Here is a 16192-nt window from a genome sequence, read left to right on the forward strand (position 1 = left end):
CCACCCACCCATCCATCCATCCATCCATCCATCCATCCATCCATCCATCAATGTATCTATCCATCTACCATCCATCCATCTACCATCCATCCATCCATCCATCCATCAATGTATCTATCCATCTACCATCCATCCATCCATCCATCCATGCATCAATCCATCCATCCATCCATCCATTAATGATCCCATGTTGGGAACCCCTAAAGGTTCTATATATGCAGCACCTGACAGAATCCTTTAAGGTTCTATATAGAACCTTTTCTTCTAAGAATGTGAGAGGTTTATGAAAGCAGTCGTTCGACTCCAGGCCTGATTGCTCACCTCTGGCCCATGGGGTTGTATATTTCATTGCTCTGACAGCCGCTGATGGTGATTGGGTCAAAGAACTGGAAAGAGCGCAGGCCGACACCGGAGATGGCCACGAGATCGGAGCGGAACATGAGGAGAATGGCTTTGGTGTGGTAGAAGGCCATGCTCAAGTCATGACTCACTGGGATGACCAGAGGATTGGTGCGGCAGCTCAAACGCCAGTCACCTGAACATGTCAGGGGAAGGAATAGACACATGTGACAGTGACCGGCATTTAGGCAATTGTCAATATTAGATTCTAAGTCATATAGTTAGACTCGGCAGCTCTCACCTAAGCTGTGGATGCCCTCTTTGGTGTCGATCAGTTGGACTGTAATGTTGCACTGGGCTTGATCGATGTAGCTCGTTCCATCTGCGGCTAAATGGATGATAACAGCCGCAGCAACCATAGGATGTGAGAAATATGCCTGCCGGAGACAAGATCTGGTTTACATTCATGCAGAAGTCTTTTTCTACACTGTAGTAAGTGTCACTAGCTGCATATCAGTTGAGACATGGGTTTAACAGACAGAAAAACAGTGTCTGTTTTAATGTATTGTGAATAATTAACTGGGGAAGTATAGTAATAACTTAAAAAAATACCATATTCACCGGTGGTGTCTTGCCTTAAAGCAATCATTAAGCCTTTATACAACAGCAGCAAACACTCTGAAATGTGTCAACTACTGTACTTTGACTTGAAGCATATTATCATTTGAAATCTCATGTCAAATAAAGTGATAATGATTAAAAAATAATCTCACCTTCAACCAGTACTGGGGATACCAGGAAACACCCTGAGCCTCTCGACATGGAAACCAGGCATACTGAGACACTCCATCAGAGAGGTCAAACACCTTGGACTGGCATGTCTGGGGACAGGCAACATAAAAACAGGAAATGGCATCAAACTATTAAAGTTCAAAGTTTTTTAGTTTTAGTTGTAGCAATAATCCAAACAAAAGATGTGTGATGCAGAAAGACGACGAAATAATTTTTAATAAACACCAGGATCAATACAGCAATACACACTGGAGCGTAACTTCAACACAAGACCCTGAACCGAGGAAGACAGAAGGCTTAAATGCATGAGAAAGGCAATCAACAGAAACAGGAAACAGGTGAAGACGAATGAGAAACCATGACAGCTAATGAATGACTAGAAAACAGAGACAATGAAAACAAAACAAGACCGAACTAAACATGACCTTGACACAAAGATGGCTTTGTCTTGACAAACTCTGCTCTTGTAGTTTTATACATGTTGGTATGGAAGCTTGTTTCCACCACTAAGTAAAAAAAAATTAATTGTTTTTTTCTTGCAATCACAATTCTGACTTTTTATCTTGCAATTATGACTTTATATCGCGCAATTCTGACTTTAAAAATTGCAATTCGGGCTTTATATCTCGCAATTCTGACTTTATAACTCACAATTCTGACTTTATCTTGCAATTCTGACTTTAAAAATCACAATTCTGACTTTATCTTACATTTCTGACTTTATATCACGCAATTCTGACTTTAAAAATAGCAATTCTGACTTTATATCTCGCAATTCTGACTTCATAACTCACAATTCTGACTTTATCTTGCAATTCTGACTTTAAAAATAGCAATTCTGACTTTATATCTCGCAATTCCGACTTTATAACTCACAATTCTGACTTTATCTCGCAATTCTGACTTTATCTCGCAATTCTGACTTTAAAAAACGAAATTCTGGCTTTATATCTCACAATTCTGACTTTATATCTCAATTCTGACTTTATATCTCAATTCTGACTTTATATCTCACAATTCTGACTTTATAACTCAATTCTGACTTTATATCTCACAATTCTGACTTTATAACTCAATTCTGACTTTATATCTCACAATTCTGACTTTATAACTCAATTCTGACTTTATAACTCAATTCTGACTTTATATCTCACAATTCTGACTTTATAACTCAATTCTGACTTTATATCTCACAATTCTGACTTTATAACTCAATTCTGACTTTATATCTCACAATTCTGACTTTATAACTCAATTCTGACTTTATATCTCACAATTCTGACTTTATATCGCAATTCTGACTTTATATCTCACAATTCTGACTTTATAACTCAATTCTGACTTTAAAATTGCAATTTTTACTTTATATCTCAATTCTGACTTTATATCTCGCAATTCTGACTTTTTATCTTGCAATTTTGACTTTATATCTTGCAATTCTGACTTTATAACTCACAATTCTGACTTTATAACTCACAATTCTGACTTTATATCTCGCAATTCTGACTTTATAACTCAATTCTGACTTTATATCTCACAATTCTGACTTTATATCGCAATTCTGACTTTATATCTCACAATTCTGACTTTATAACTCAATTCTGACTTTAAAATTGCAATTTTTACTTTATATCTCAATTCTGACTTTATATCTCGCAATTCTGACTTTTTATCTTGCAATTCTGACTTTATATCTTGCAATTCTGACTTTATAACTCACAATTCTGACTTTATAACTCACAATTCTGACTTTATATCTCACAATTCTGACTTTATATCTCACAATTCTGACTTTATATCTCACAATTCTGACTTTATATCTCGCAATTCTGACTTTTTATCTCGCAATTCTGACTTTATATCTTGCAATTCTGACTTTATAACTCACAATTCTGACTTTATATCTCACAATTCTGACTTTATATCTTGCAATTCTGACTTTATATCTCACAATTCTGACTTTATATCTCACAATTCTGACTTTATATCTCACAATTCTGACTTTATATCTCACAATTCTGACTTTATATCTCGCAATTCTGACTTTATATCTTGCAATTCTGACTTTTTATCTTGCAATTCTGACTTTATATCTTGCAATTCTGACTTTATAACTCACAATTCTGACTTTATAACTCACAATTCTGACTTTATATCTCACAATTCTGACTTTATATCTCACAATTCTGACTTTATATCTCACAATTCTGACTTTATATCTCACAATTCTGACTTTATATCTTGCAATTCTGACTTTTTATCTTGCAATTCTGACTTTATAACTCACAATTCTGACTTAAAATTGCAATTTTTACTTTATATCTCGCAATTCTGACTTTTTATCTTGCGATTCTGACTTTATATCTCACAATTCTGACTTTTTATCTCACAATTCTGACTTTATATCTTGCAATTCTGACTTTATAACTCACAATTCTGACTTTATAACTCACAATTCTGACTTAAAATTGCAATTTTTACTTTATATCTCGCAATTCTGACTTTTTATCTTGCGATTCTGACTTTATATCTCACAATTCTGACTTTTTATCTCACAATTCTGACTTTTTATCTCACAATTCTGACTTTTTATCTCACAATTCTGACTTTGTAGCTTGTATTCTGACTTTATCCTGCAATTCTGACTTTATATCACACAATTCTTATTTTATACCTCACAAAAAAAGTCAGAATTGTGAGATAAATTCTCAATTACCTTTTTTATTATTATTATTTCATGGCGGAAACAAGCTTCCATATGTTGGTAATGTTACACTTTTGAAAAAAAAAAGTAAATAATTAATTAATTGGGGGAAGAAAAAAAAAAATTTTAGTTTGCTGGTTTTACAGTAGCTTGTCTCCCAGCTAAGAAAAACAGCCTGAAATTTAACAACCTAAAATACAGGATGACTGTTATCACTGCAGATCTCTAAGTCTTTTTTTATGCCTTTTTCTGTTTGTTCCTCTGTAAATATGCAGGGCCAAAGACCAAATTAATTTAACGGTCATAAACACATCTTGACAAATTGACTGGTAAGGAAGAAGATTATGGTTGGTATCAGTGTTGTTTTGTTGGCTGTAGGTGGACAGCTCTGGAAACAGTGTCTACCCTGAACTGATCTGTTGAGAATACTGTGAAAGTGATTTTATCGAACCTTGCTGAAAAAAAAAGAGCTGTACACATCATGACATTAGACAAGGACACCATGTTTCGCCCAATCTCCTGACCATATGAAATATGATACATGTAATTGGAGACGCTATGGAAACTGCACGGAAAAATAATGAATCATCTGACCAAGAGATCTGTTGATGTGTCATGTATGATCTGGACCCTCAAGGAATAAAGCTATATTGCATTTCCAAGCGCTGTAACCGCAGGTGGCACTTTTTTCCCCTGAATGCAAGGAATGCACTTTTTCATGTTTGTGCAAAGCAAAAAAACTATAAACATCATACGCTAATGTAATGGAGAGAAAGCCTTTGTGATGTGTGCTTAACTGTATTGAATGTGCACATTCAGAGTACTTCGAAACTGAAGTAGTATATTTTAAAAAGCTAAATTTTAAAGAATGTAAGGACTCATTTTATATTAAGCGTCTGTAACTATGTACTAACATTTGAACTAATAATTTTATATAATGCAGTTATTGTGCAGATACATATTTTTACATTGTGCTTATACTGATACCTGTATAAAATTACGGAAGCCCTGAAAGGCATGGCAAAAAAAAAAAAAAAAACTTGGTGGGGAGAAAAAACCTCGTTATTTCGACATATTAAGTTGTTATTTCAAGATATTAAGTCGTTATTTCAAGATATTAAGTCGTTATTTCAACATAAGTCGTTATTACAACATAATATCTCGTTATTTCAAGATATTAAGTCGTTATTTCAACATAATTACTTCGACTTTTGTTGAAATAATGACTTAATTTCTTGAAATAATGAGATATGTTGTAATAACGACTTATGTTGAAATAACAACTTATCTTGAAATAACGAGATATGTCGTAATGACTTATGTTGAAATGACTTAATAGCTTGAAATAACGAGATATTATGTCGAAATAATGACTGTTGAAATAACTTAATATCTTGAAATAATGAGATGTTGAAATAATGACTTAATATCTTGAAATAACGAGATATGTCGAAATTATGACTTTGTTGAAATAATTTAATATCTTGAAATAACGAGATATTATGTCGAAATAACGACTTAATATCTTGAAATAATGACTTAATATGTCGAAATAATGAAGTAAGTTTTTAGGGTTTTTTTCTCCCCACCAAGTTTTTTTTTTTTTTTTCACCATGTGTTTCAGGGCTTCCGTAATAAAATACTGTATATCTGTAATTAATTTCTATAATTACATCAATAATTACACTGTTGGCCCTTTCCTAAACCTACCCAAATGAAAAGGTTATTATAATGCCTTATTTTCAAAAATGTCACTTCGAAAGTCAATTAATTGGTATTTAACAAATTTGTCTTTTTCTGCACCTCTTTGGGCAACAAGACATAATAAAACATCTCTTTCTGTCACTTTTACAGCAGCAAAAGGAACACTGTTGTGTTTACTTACTACTCTTGAAATTGTTTTCGGGCATTTAAAGGTAGGGTAGGCAATGGACAAATAGACAAAAAATGATAAAAAACTTGCAGCTCTGCAATTGAAAGGTGGCTCATACGCACACCGTCATTCAACTTGAAATAATTTGATTCGATTTGTGTCTTCCGATTGGTTCTTCTGTGGATTTTTTTCTGACAAAGGGAAGTTGCATTTAGCAGTTTCTGCCAACGAACCGGTATTTCTGAATGGGATGACGCTGGGATTTGAAGCGAAAGTATTTGATGAACGTATACCATGTGCGGAGAGCATTCACTCAATATCACATCATCTCATTTTTGACTGAGGTGGCGTTCATATTAGTTTCCATAATGAGTACTCTTTTTTTTTTTTTTTAATTATGCTGAAGTGTACTTGTTTTTCCCACAAGGGAAGGTACAAAACCGTACCTTTACCCTGGCTTCGGGGCTCATCCATGTGTATTTATTGCATGCATTGATTTGATGAGGTCATCTGAGGAACAGCTACCTATCAGTGGGTGGTGGAAGTCTCCCTGCGGATGCATAGCAGGCCTGTGACATCACTGTAAAACCACAACTCCACCGCCAGGAAAGACCCACCAATAGCCCAGCATGAGGGGCTAAATAAACCAATAAAACAAATGATCTACAACTTATTGACTCAAACCACAGGTTACTGGAATGTGAGGACAGGCTGTAAATTATAAAAGAAGCTGGAAAAATCAACACTCGGTGCTCGGAGCCGGTTGGAGAAAAGCGATCTGAAAAAACTCGACTGAGATCTTGTGCAGCGAGGCTGGTCTCGTCAGTAAGGTGGATCACTGACAGCTGCAAAGCTGAACTCGGTACGGTTTGCCAGGGCAGTCTCGAGTGCAGAAAGTTGCGCTGTGATGTAATTGCGGCTGTTTTTACCACCGCGTCCCACACTGTGTTAAACAGAGCAGGCGACGTGCAGAAATACTGCACTTACAACCCAGCTCCAGGGTCGACCCAGCAACTGGATGTTTCGATGTGAAGTTAATTATAAGCAAACAACCTCAAGCGTTCACTCCTGAAAACAAAGTAAGCTTGGGATGGTTTGACAATTGTGTCCAAGTGCTAATGTGTACCAGCTGTGTAATTCTGGAGCCCCTACCACCACCTTGCTACAGACACATGTACACAGATCCCACAACCAAACCCCAAGATTTTGTTTGTAAATCACCACTTAAGATAAAAGGGAAATGGAGAGGAATCATTGGGAGCCACAGGGGGAGGCCTCCTGCCTCCTCTGACCGCACGGGCAAAACTCTTCTTGCTCAGTTCAGTTAAGGCTTCACTGTCAGGTTCCAGTGTATGCTAAAAGGCTTCATATGGATTCCTAACAAAAGTTTGGGAGGAACATGTTTATGCAGCCTGAACAAGCCACTGCTTCTGTCCTCCTTCCACCACTCCAGCGTCACCTTTTCTTAACCACAAAAACCAATCAAAAGAGTCCTAGGGGGTAAACCGGGTTCAGGTGGAGTCTCAAGCTTGAACCCTCTATCATGGACAGCAAGACAAACATGTATTTCTCTTCTTCATTAAAAAAAAAAAAAAAAAAGATCAACGAACATGAACTAATCCAATGATTCAGGCCTGCCAAAGTTCACTGGTGTGTCCATGTTTGCCACACCGAAGAGCAGCATGTTTTCAACAATCCTTAGATGTGGATATGCAACAGGTGTCCTCTGCAGAGGTAAAACAAAGCACTCAGTCACCGCAAACCTCGGGATTCTCAGAGGAACCCATGCTTCTCGATGCAACAAAAACACAGTCAGCTCCGTGCGGCCTGGCAACAAATCAGCCCCTAGATAACTTGCCTAAAGCCCTATAGTTTGCAGATTTGCAACTGTATGTAGTGTAAATTAAGTTTGTGCACTCTTTTTCTGTGTTACCTGCACTCAGATATCCCCATTATTGACAACTCTGGGGCTTTTGTTAAAACTACAGCTCGAACTTCCGCATTTTTTGTATTCCTGCCAAAGGACAGTCAGATTGACAAAGAGCCAGTACCAGAATCAAAAGTGCAGTATGGGTGTTAAAGTTTTTGGCAAAAATTAACAACACAGCCCTTTTTCTCTATTTCTACTGCTTAGACAGCCAAGTTTTATTAAAGCCCATCTTGCCAGGAGTGAATTCCCCCTTTAACAGTGTGGCTTAAATGAACCAGAAACTGTTGTTTTAAGTATTAAGTGTCATTTTGTCTTTGAGCAAAAATGCATTTTTTAAGGGAAAAATCATTTCTTTTGCAAGATCTCTCAAATGAGAAGCATTTTGGCTGCAAAGTGATGTCCATGAAGAGTGTTCATGCTAACTATTAAGCACATTTTGGCTTCTTGTGTCACTGTGAACATTTAGAGGCATTTCGTCTTTGTTTTCCAAGCTTAAAGACTTTCAACTCTACTATTGCTAAAGGATTTTCCTCTGCATACACAAACCATTTTAAGGGAAACGAGCGTTTCTTATTTGGAATCTATTTGCATATTTGCTTGTTTATTTTCCCTGCCCACATTGGATAAACCTGAACTTGTTTTTCCAGAAAAATTGGGACAAATATGATGAGGCTTTGCCAACTAGCCAACTAACATCTGCAAGATATTCATCGAGAGAGCTTTGTGAGGTTCAGATCCCAAACATGAGGGAACCCTGCGCAAAATCCGCCATGTGAGGTAACATCCTTTGGTAGCCATGCAGAAAGGCTCAAAAATCTGCCACAAATGTGCTCACAGAATAAGGGAAACGTGGGACCACCTCTAGGTGCAACCTCAGCCATATCAAGTTCTCCCAGATGAACGATGACAGTACTGATCTCTGCACCGGGCGGCTATGGCTTCATCTAGGGTGTCAGGCCTGAAGCGTTGGCTCTTGCCTCTGTGGGCATACAAGGAAAATGTGCGGTTGGCCAAAGGTTTCCCAAGAGCACTCCGTCTGTGAGTTACCTCCACATCACATAAACAGCCCTAGTTCAACAAGCTTCCAAAAACCCTGACATGTTAACAGCCAGCAGTGCAAATGGAGGTTGCCTTTTAAAGTCCAGTCTTTACCATCTGGAATAACTGAAGCAGTGTATGGCAAATCCTTACATTTACATTTATGCATCTGGCAGACCCTTTTATATCCATCGCATTTAATTCTATCATTACATGCATTCCCTGGGAATCGAACCCATGACCTTGGCATTAGCGCCATGCCCTACTGCTTGAGCTACAGGAATCAATGGCCTCTTTTCTGGTTGCACAGAGATGACGGCATTGCTGAAGACGATTAGTGACCCAACAAGAAATGGGCGCAACTCATCCGACTCTCCCACCTTGTAAGACCTTGCCAGCGTTTTGCGGTAGAGTCTGTTCACACGCAGACTCCAGCAGCACAATGCTCTCCTGTATGCCGTCATACGTCTCCAGGGCAATGCAGTTTGCGTCATCGCTCACTGAGGAACATGGGCGCCTTACAGATCAGCTGGTTGCATTATGTGACCTCACTATGCTAACATGTGCTTACTTACAGTTAACTGGTGAATTCCCTCTGGTCCAGCGTCAGCTAAAAGCAGAATCCCAATGGTGCCACTACATGAACAAGATGTTCTGTTCAAGCATTATTACAGCGGAGTCCCATTTGTGCTTTGCCAGGTGTAAGAAGTACCTCAAATGACCCCGCTAGCAGTTTGCCCAGGAGACAGGTAAAATTAGGAGCAGGTAATTATTTAAATAATTCAACAGTAATTCTGACGCCCGATTAGCTGGTCTGTGTAACAACCCGAAGACTTTCTTCCTATGCTTTTAAGCACGCACTGTTGTGACCATGTTCTATATAAAAGCAAATGCAAACACTTGTTAAATTATAGTAGTTTAAGTCATTATTCTTACAAAATGCAAGTAGCACACACATTGCATGCTATTATGCAAAATAGGGATGTGCCCAAAGCTGAATACCCTATTCAGAAAGGCACGAATAATGCCAACAAAATGAATAATAAATGAAAAAAATGTTATATCAAAAGTTTATATCAAATGAATGAATTAAAATCTATTAATATGCATGCTTTAAGAAATCTGAACTTGTAAAGAGTAACATTAAATGAAGATACTAAGATACTACAACAATGCATTTTTTTCACTTTCATTTTTTTTTTTTTTAAATCGAGTTACGTCTAAAAATTGGCTTTTCTTTTAGTTTTGACACATCTAAAATCAGTATATTAAAGAAATACAGTATATAGTGTCTATATAAGTCTATTAATATTCTTAATTTTTAAATATTGAATTGCAACAATGCACAGTGTGCCTATTGGAGTAATTACAGTCATTGTCCAAAAAGTCTACTCAGGAAATACTGTCCGAAATAAAGTATTTAAGAGCATTTTTTCCAATATCGAAGATTAATTGTTAATCCATGGGTATGAACATTGTGAAACATGAAACAAGATAACTACTTTAATTGAAACATGAATTTATGCTTCCTCTGCACTCGTGATGTACTGTAGAAGAGAGATGACTGACTATTCATTGGAATCTCTTTGATTAATTGGTATTAAATGTTAATTCGAGTTCAAATGGATGAAAATGGGCTAGTGTTACTGCAAATGACCTGAAATCTCTTCCAGGCCACACATAAAGAAAAGACATTGTGTTCTCTTCTGATATAAGATACATAGACGGTCTTTAAAATGTCAGGTGGTGAGCAGAGACATTACAGTGTGTAAGTTTTCAGATGCGAATGAAGATGTGCTCTCTTGACCTAAAGATTGGTTTGTTCTTCATGGCAAATAGTTTGAAGCCGTGGCTCTAGGCCCACTGGCATCTGATGCTCCAGCACAGCCCCATCCTCCCCTTCTGCGCTCATCTTCTCTTCTGAAAACATCCCAGCTGATCCCTATCGGCTACGCTCATGTCCCTACAGGGGTGAACGGGCCCTTGAAGGTACGGGACATGTCCAAACCCTTCTGAAGGAGAGGACACAACAAGCAGCCGAAGAAAACAAAACAACACAAGCATTTCAAAGCATTTAAGAGCTCTTTAAGTAGCCCTGATAGAGGCGCCTTGGGTTGTGTTTACTGCAGGGCCACTTCAGACCGCTCTACAGACGGCAGATGGCACTCTAAGAGCCAGATGAAGCTAGAGCCATGTATGAATGAAGTGGATCGACCCCTGAAAACATGTTCAGATATTGATATTTTTGGAAATGTTCGCTTCTTGGACATTTTAGGAAACAGCCATTCCTCAGAAATACTTTACACTGTCTGTTCTTAGAAGGAAGTAGGCCAGGACATCGTGCACGAGGGCTGCTTGACACCGAGGTCGGCGTGTAACTTCGCAGACATGTTTACGGTCTACTCCGCTCTGGAGATTTTATCTCCAGTCTTACGGAAGGAACTACGGCAAGTATTTGTTGCAAGCCAAAGTTCTTCCATAAAAAGGACCATATTTTGCAAAAGTCTACAAGATTTCCAAAAGGCCCAATTTTGGGGGAAAAAACAAACAAAAAACAGATAACACACAATTCACAATTCTTTTGTCACCCGATTGATAGGCCTTTTAGAATGATTGTAAAAACATCACTCTTTAGGTCGTGGTTCACGTGCCTTTTTGCTGTGAAACCTTTAATGATTTTTATAAAGTAAAGAATAACTTTTATATTGTTAGTAATATTTCAAGTATTGTTTACTTGTCTATCCATACATTTTTTATGTGAGTTTAATGTGAGTTGAGTATCAAATTTGATGCATCAGGCTTTTAAGGAGCATTTATTTGTTCATCTCTCAGCCGTCATCATTGCATTGCATTATATGTTTTGCCATCCACAATAAAAACTAAACAGTAAGATGATATTTAAATGCTTCGTTTTATGATGATGCAGTTTAGTTTTTATTGTGGAGGGCAAAACATATAATGCAACGCAATACAATGATGTTTGGGAGATGAAGAAATAAAGGCTCCTCAAAAGCCTGATGATCACGTTTAAAATATGTTGTTTAAAGGTTAAATAAACTTCTCCACTGAATATTAATTCATATTGCAGGCTTTACAGGGTTAAAAGTCTTAAATAGTTTTAAAACTAGACCATTTTAGACAAATTAGATATAAACTATTTAATACATTCATGTATGTTCGAATATAAGAAAATATGAATGGTGTTTTAGGTTTTTGGGTGTCTGCATTTTCTGGCATTATTATGCATTTGCTTGCATCTTCTGAATTGTTACTAGGGAGTTTCTAGGTTTCTAACTGGTTGACATTTACTGAATGTCACATGCTGCACTAAATAGAGAATAGTAAATGTTTCATATTATAAACATGCTTTCCACTGGGGTGAATGAAGTCTGTTTCCTTTTGAGGAAATTCATGCTGTGTCGAAGACGACACTTTGTGGAACGCCTCCAGCGTGATGGCGTCTGAAGCACGTGTGAAACTAGTCTCGATTGGTGTTGAGTCATGACATCACATGTGACCGCATACATGGAGGCTACAAAGGGGAGTCGGCACACAACAGCGTTAGCTTCTGCTCATCAGCAATCGTTCTGTGTGGTTGTCAGTCTTATTTGGTGTTGTCTGTCCCAGCTGCAAAGCATATGTCTATATATTTCAAATAAACAATGCAGAGTGAGAGGCAATATAAGCAGTGTGCTTCTCCTTGTCCTAGATACATCACGGACGGGGACGCACACTCGCTCTGTGTTATGTGCCTCGGAGCGGAGCATGCACGGGCAGTGCTCGAGGCTGCAGCTTGTGTGAGTTGAGAGGTGCTGCTGCTCAGAACGCTCTGCTCCCGTCTGGCCCTGTTTGATGAGATAGGCCAGACTCATGCTCCCCATGGTTCTGGACCTGTGTCTGTTGAGGCAGTGTGGTGTTTACAATCATATGGAACGCAAATGGAGCTGTTGAGGAGCTCAAGGCGGCTCTGACCATTTGTCAGCTCTCATCAACCATCTCCATTGTTCCCATTCAGGTGTCGGAAGCCTTATCTAGTTCTGAGGATCTAGATGTTCTAAACATCGAGGTAGGAGGGATTGAGCATTCACCACCTCAATCCACTGCTTTTGAGGAGCTGCTGGAGGTTGTGACCAGAGCAGTGGCCAAATGAAATATCAAATGGCCATCAAAGAAGCAGGAAGAGCAAAAGAAAAGTAAACTTGATGAGCAGGCTTGGTCACAGCCTTCATGTCGGGGTCTGCCTTTCTTTCCTGATCTCCACACTGAGGTGTCGAGATCGAGGAAAAGGTTGTTCTCATCAAGAATATCAAGCCCAACCGTACATCATTATTCCTCCATCCTAGGCTTGAATGGCTATGGGGTGATGCCACAGGTTAAGGAGACTTTTGTATCATATTTCCCACCTGATGCTGTGTCATCCCTTAAGACTCTGGCGCTGCCCACCAAACCCTGTCGCACAACATCTGCACTTGTGGGCAAGGCATACTGTATATGGCAGCGGGTCAAGCTGGTGCATGCCTGCATATGACAGGCATTATGCAGGCATACCAGGCCGACCTATTAAAAGATTTAGCAGGAAGGTCGGGCTCAACGACATTAAAGAACTGCATCGAGCTGCATCGTCTCTCCCAGCCACTGAGGAGATGGCAGCTTCATGGCAGCATTAGTGGCTACAAAGAGACTTGGCTGAACGTGTTGGGCATCACTGAGAAGGACAGGGCTTTCACCCTCTTCTGGCCTCTTCAGTAACATGGCAAATACTGTCAATGAGAGGTTTCAAGAGGCAAAGCAAAACACCAACATGCTCGGAGGATGAGGCCTGTTATCCAAGCCAGGGTTCTTGTTTGGGACTTGGCAGTGGTTCTTAAAAGGGACATCCCTTTGAACCTACTGACGAGGTGTTGGAGAAGTTTCTCTCTCTTAAAGTGGCCTTCCTGCTAGCCATTATGTCCATTAAGAGAGGTGGGGACCTGCAGACTCTTTCTGTTGCTCCCTCTTGCCTCGAGTTTGCTCCTGGGAGAGTAAAGGCCACCCTAGGCCGGGCTACATGCCGAAAGTGCCGTCTAATGTGGCACGGTCGGTAATCCTGCCTTTCATCCACCACCATATGTGTCAGCTGATCAAAAAAGGCTACATCTATTATGCCCTGTCCGAGCCTTGGAGGCCTACATACGTAGGTCCTCGGGTTGGAGGAAGTCGGACCAGCTACTTGTGTGCTTTGGGTCACTTAAGAATGGTCCTCCTGCCTCTAAGCAGACGGTTAGCAGATGGATTGTGGAGGCCATCGCTTCAGCATACGAGGCGTGCAGTTTTGCCTTCGCCTCTCCTGATAAAGGCCCACTTGACTAGAGGAGTGGCATTCTCTAAAGCTGTGCCATCGGGGGTTTCCCTTCAAGAGGTCTGTAATGCAGCTGGCTGGGCCTCACCACACACCTTCATTAGATATTATAGCTGCGATCTGACCTCCACGCCGGGTTCTCAAGTCATCACGTCCAGAGTTGAGCTTCACACCAGGACAGGCACTAGTCAGTGTGGCGCAGTGGGTATTTTGTTCCCCAAAGTGTCCTTTTCAACACAGCGCGAGTTCCCTCAAAAGGGAATGTCTTGAGTTACGACTGTAACCGCATACCTTTGCCACACCTCCTGAGTGCCTGAGAACGACTTGCTTCAACCTATCGGATCTAATAGTTTTGCATGCCAGCTTCTGTGTACACTGTTACGCATGACATCATCAGTCGAGATTGGACTATTTCCACACATGCTTCAGACGTTATCACGCTGGAGGCATTCCCCGAAGTGTCGTCTTCGACGCAGCGTCTAGTTCCCTTCTCAGGGAACAAGGGTTACAGTCCTAACCTAAGACTTTCTCATCAAAAACCTCCAAACAAAGATTTTAGACTGGTTAAAACCTCTAATAGCATACGTTTTGACAAGTCAGCCAATAACATTAGAGCTTGTGAAAATAAGAAAGTTTGTTTGTGTGCGACATCATCAGATAGCCGGTGAATAAACTGTGGCTGGTCCACGAACATGCAAAGCGTCTAAAAGTAATTCAAGCTGACCCCAGTTTATAGCAACAAAAGTGACCAGTCAATGTCAATAAGAACTGTTTGTTTGAGCAACCATTGGCAAGACAAAGTTGAGCAATACAAATGCATAATGATGCAATGCACTGACGACAGTGAGTTGACGTGATTGGCCTCCTTATAAAGCCAAGCTGAAACACCCATAAGCAAACAACCTCCATTGCTATCGGTGTGAATGCATCTTAAGAAGGAATATAGGTGGACACAAACCTTAGTAATAGCGGGATATCCTGCTGCCACGTCAGCTGGGCAGTAGAGCCTCTCTTCATGGGACACTTCCACTGTGGTGGCCCACTGGTCCAGGAAACCGTTCGGCGTGTACAGGCCACAGTCCTTCACGCCTGTCTCCCGCTCAAAGTCTTCACAGACGCCGTCGCCGTCATAATAGTAACACATGCTCGGCTCATCTGCACACACACATACACACACTTGTACATATTCATGTTTGAGAAAGACAAAGTTTTTCATGCTAGCATCAAATAAATTCTCAACACTATGGGCCAGATTTACTAACAGCTTGCACCAGCGCAAACCCTCTTTTGGCGTTAAAAAAGCCACTGTCAGGATTTACTAAAGAGACACAGTGAAAAATTAGCGCTGAAAAGGTGTGAACAGTTATTTTTGAGGCTGACCTTTCTGCATATTCATTTGTAATAGTTTCCCTTTCAGACCCAAACTCTGTGGGGGGAGAGTATTTAAATGAATCATGCAAGGTGTTTTAGGTTTGCGCTAGTCAGTTTACTGGTATTTGCAGCAAAAAAAAGCATGTTTTAAACCAGACGTGGTTTGTGACATGCTCTTGGTAGATTGCATTGGTCATTATGGAAATGATCCAGCTGCGTCTGTGTTCTTTAATTTGCATGCCATCAGTAGATCATGCGCAGAACTTTCCTCTTCCATTGGCTCTTTATTGGAATTGCGCTCTCACACTAATTTGCCCTGTTCGATAAATCTGGCCCCAAATGTACTGTACATTTTTTTTTTTTTTTTAAGTTATAGAAAAAGTACTGTTTAATGACAGTAAATAAAGCCTGAACTCAGTGACTCAACTGCCAGAACCAAAAACAGCAGAAATTGTTGCTTTTCTGGAGTCTTCTTTTATTTTCCACGTGCAGGGATTGAAAACCTCTGTCCTCACAGTTCCATCTTAATCCAAATAAAATTCAGAGGAAATAAAGATCTCAAGTTTATATGTTGATAATGTAATAAAATAAATAGGAAAATGTAAATTAAAAGTTAAGTTTACAGCACTATGTGAGTATATTGCTTTAAATAAAATTCATGCTTATTGTAAATATGTGCCAGTGGCAACATTTCTGCTAAATGATATCACGCTGCTGCTTCTTTCCACAACACAAATATCTGGTGAGTAGCGCTAAAAGCATGGTCAGTTTTACCCAAAACAGAGAGCTATTCTGTCAGTGTTTTAT

General features: G+C 39.4%; 1 protein-coding gene across 1 annotated transcript in view; it reads right to left on the bottom strand.

The window, feature by feature from the left end:
• pappaa (pregnancy-associated plasma protein A, pappalysin 1a) overlaps nt 1-16192 on the bottom strand; it is a 103274-nt gene that overhangs the window by 43999 nt on the left and 43083 nt on the right. Inside the window, exons 11-14 of the mRNA XM_067407423.1 lie at nt 14973-15169; nt 1113-1220; nt 641-776; nt 322-535 (exon numbers count right to left, since the gene is read on the bottom strand). Coding sequence (XP_067263524.1) covers nt 322-535; nt 641-776; nt 1113-1220; nt 14973-15169 — 655 coding nt within the window. The remainder of the gene's footprint in view (nt 1-321; nt 536-640; nt 777-1112; nt 1221-14972; nt 15170-16192) is intronic.

Source organism: Chanodichthys erythropterus, chromosome 13 (assembly GCF_024489055.1).
Source record: "Chanodichthys erythropterus isolate Z2021 chromosome 13, ASM2448905v1, whole genome shotgun sequence".
Lineage (NCBI taxonomy): Eukaryota > Metazoa > Chordata > Actinopteri > Cypriniformes > Xenocyprididae > Chanodichthys > Chanodichthys erythropterus.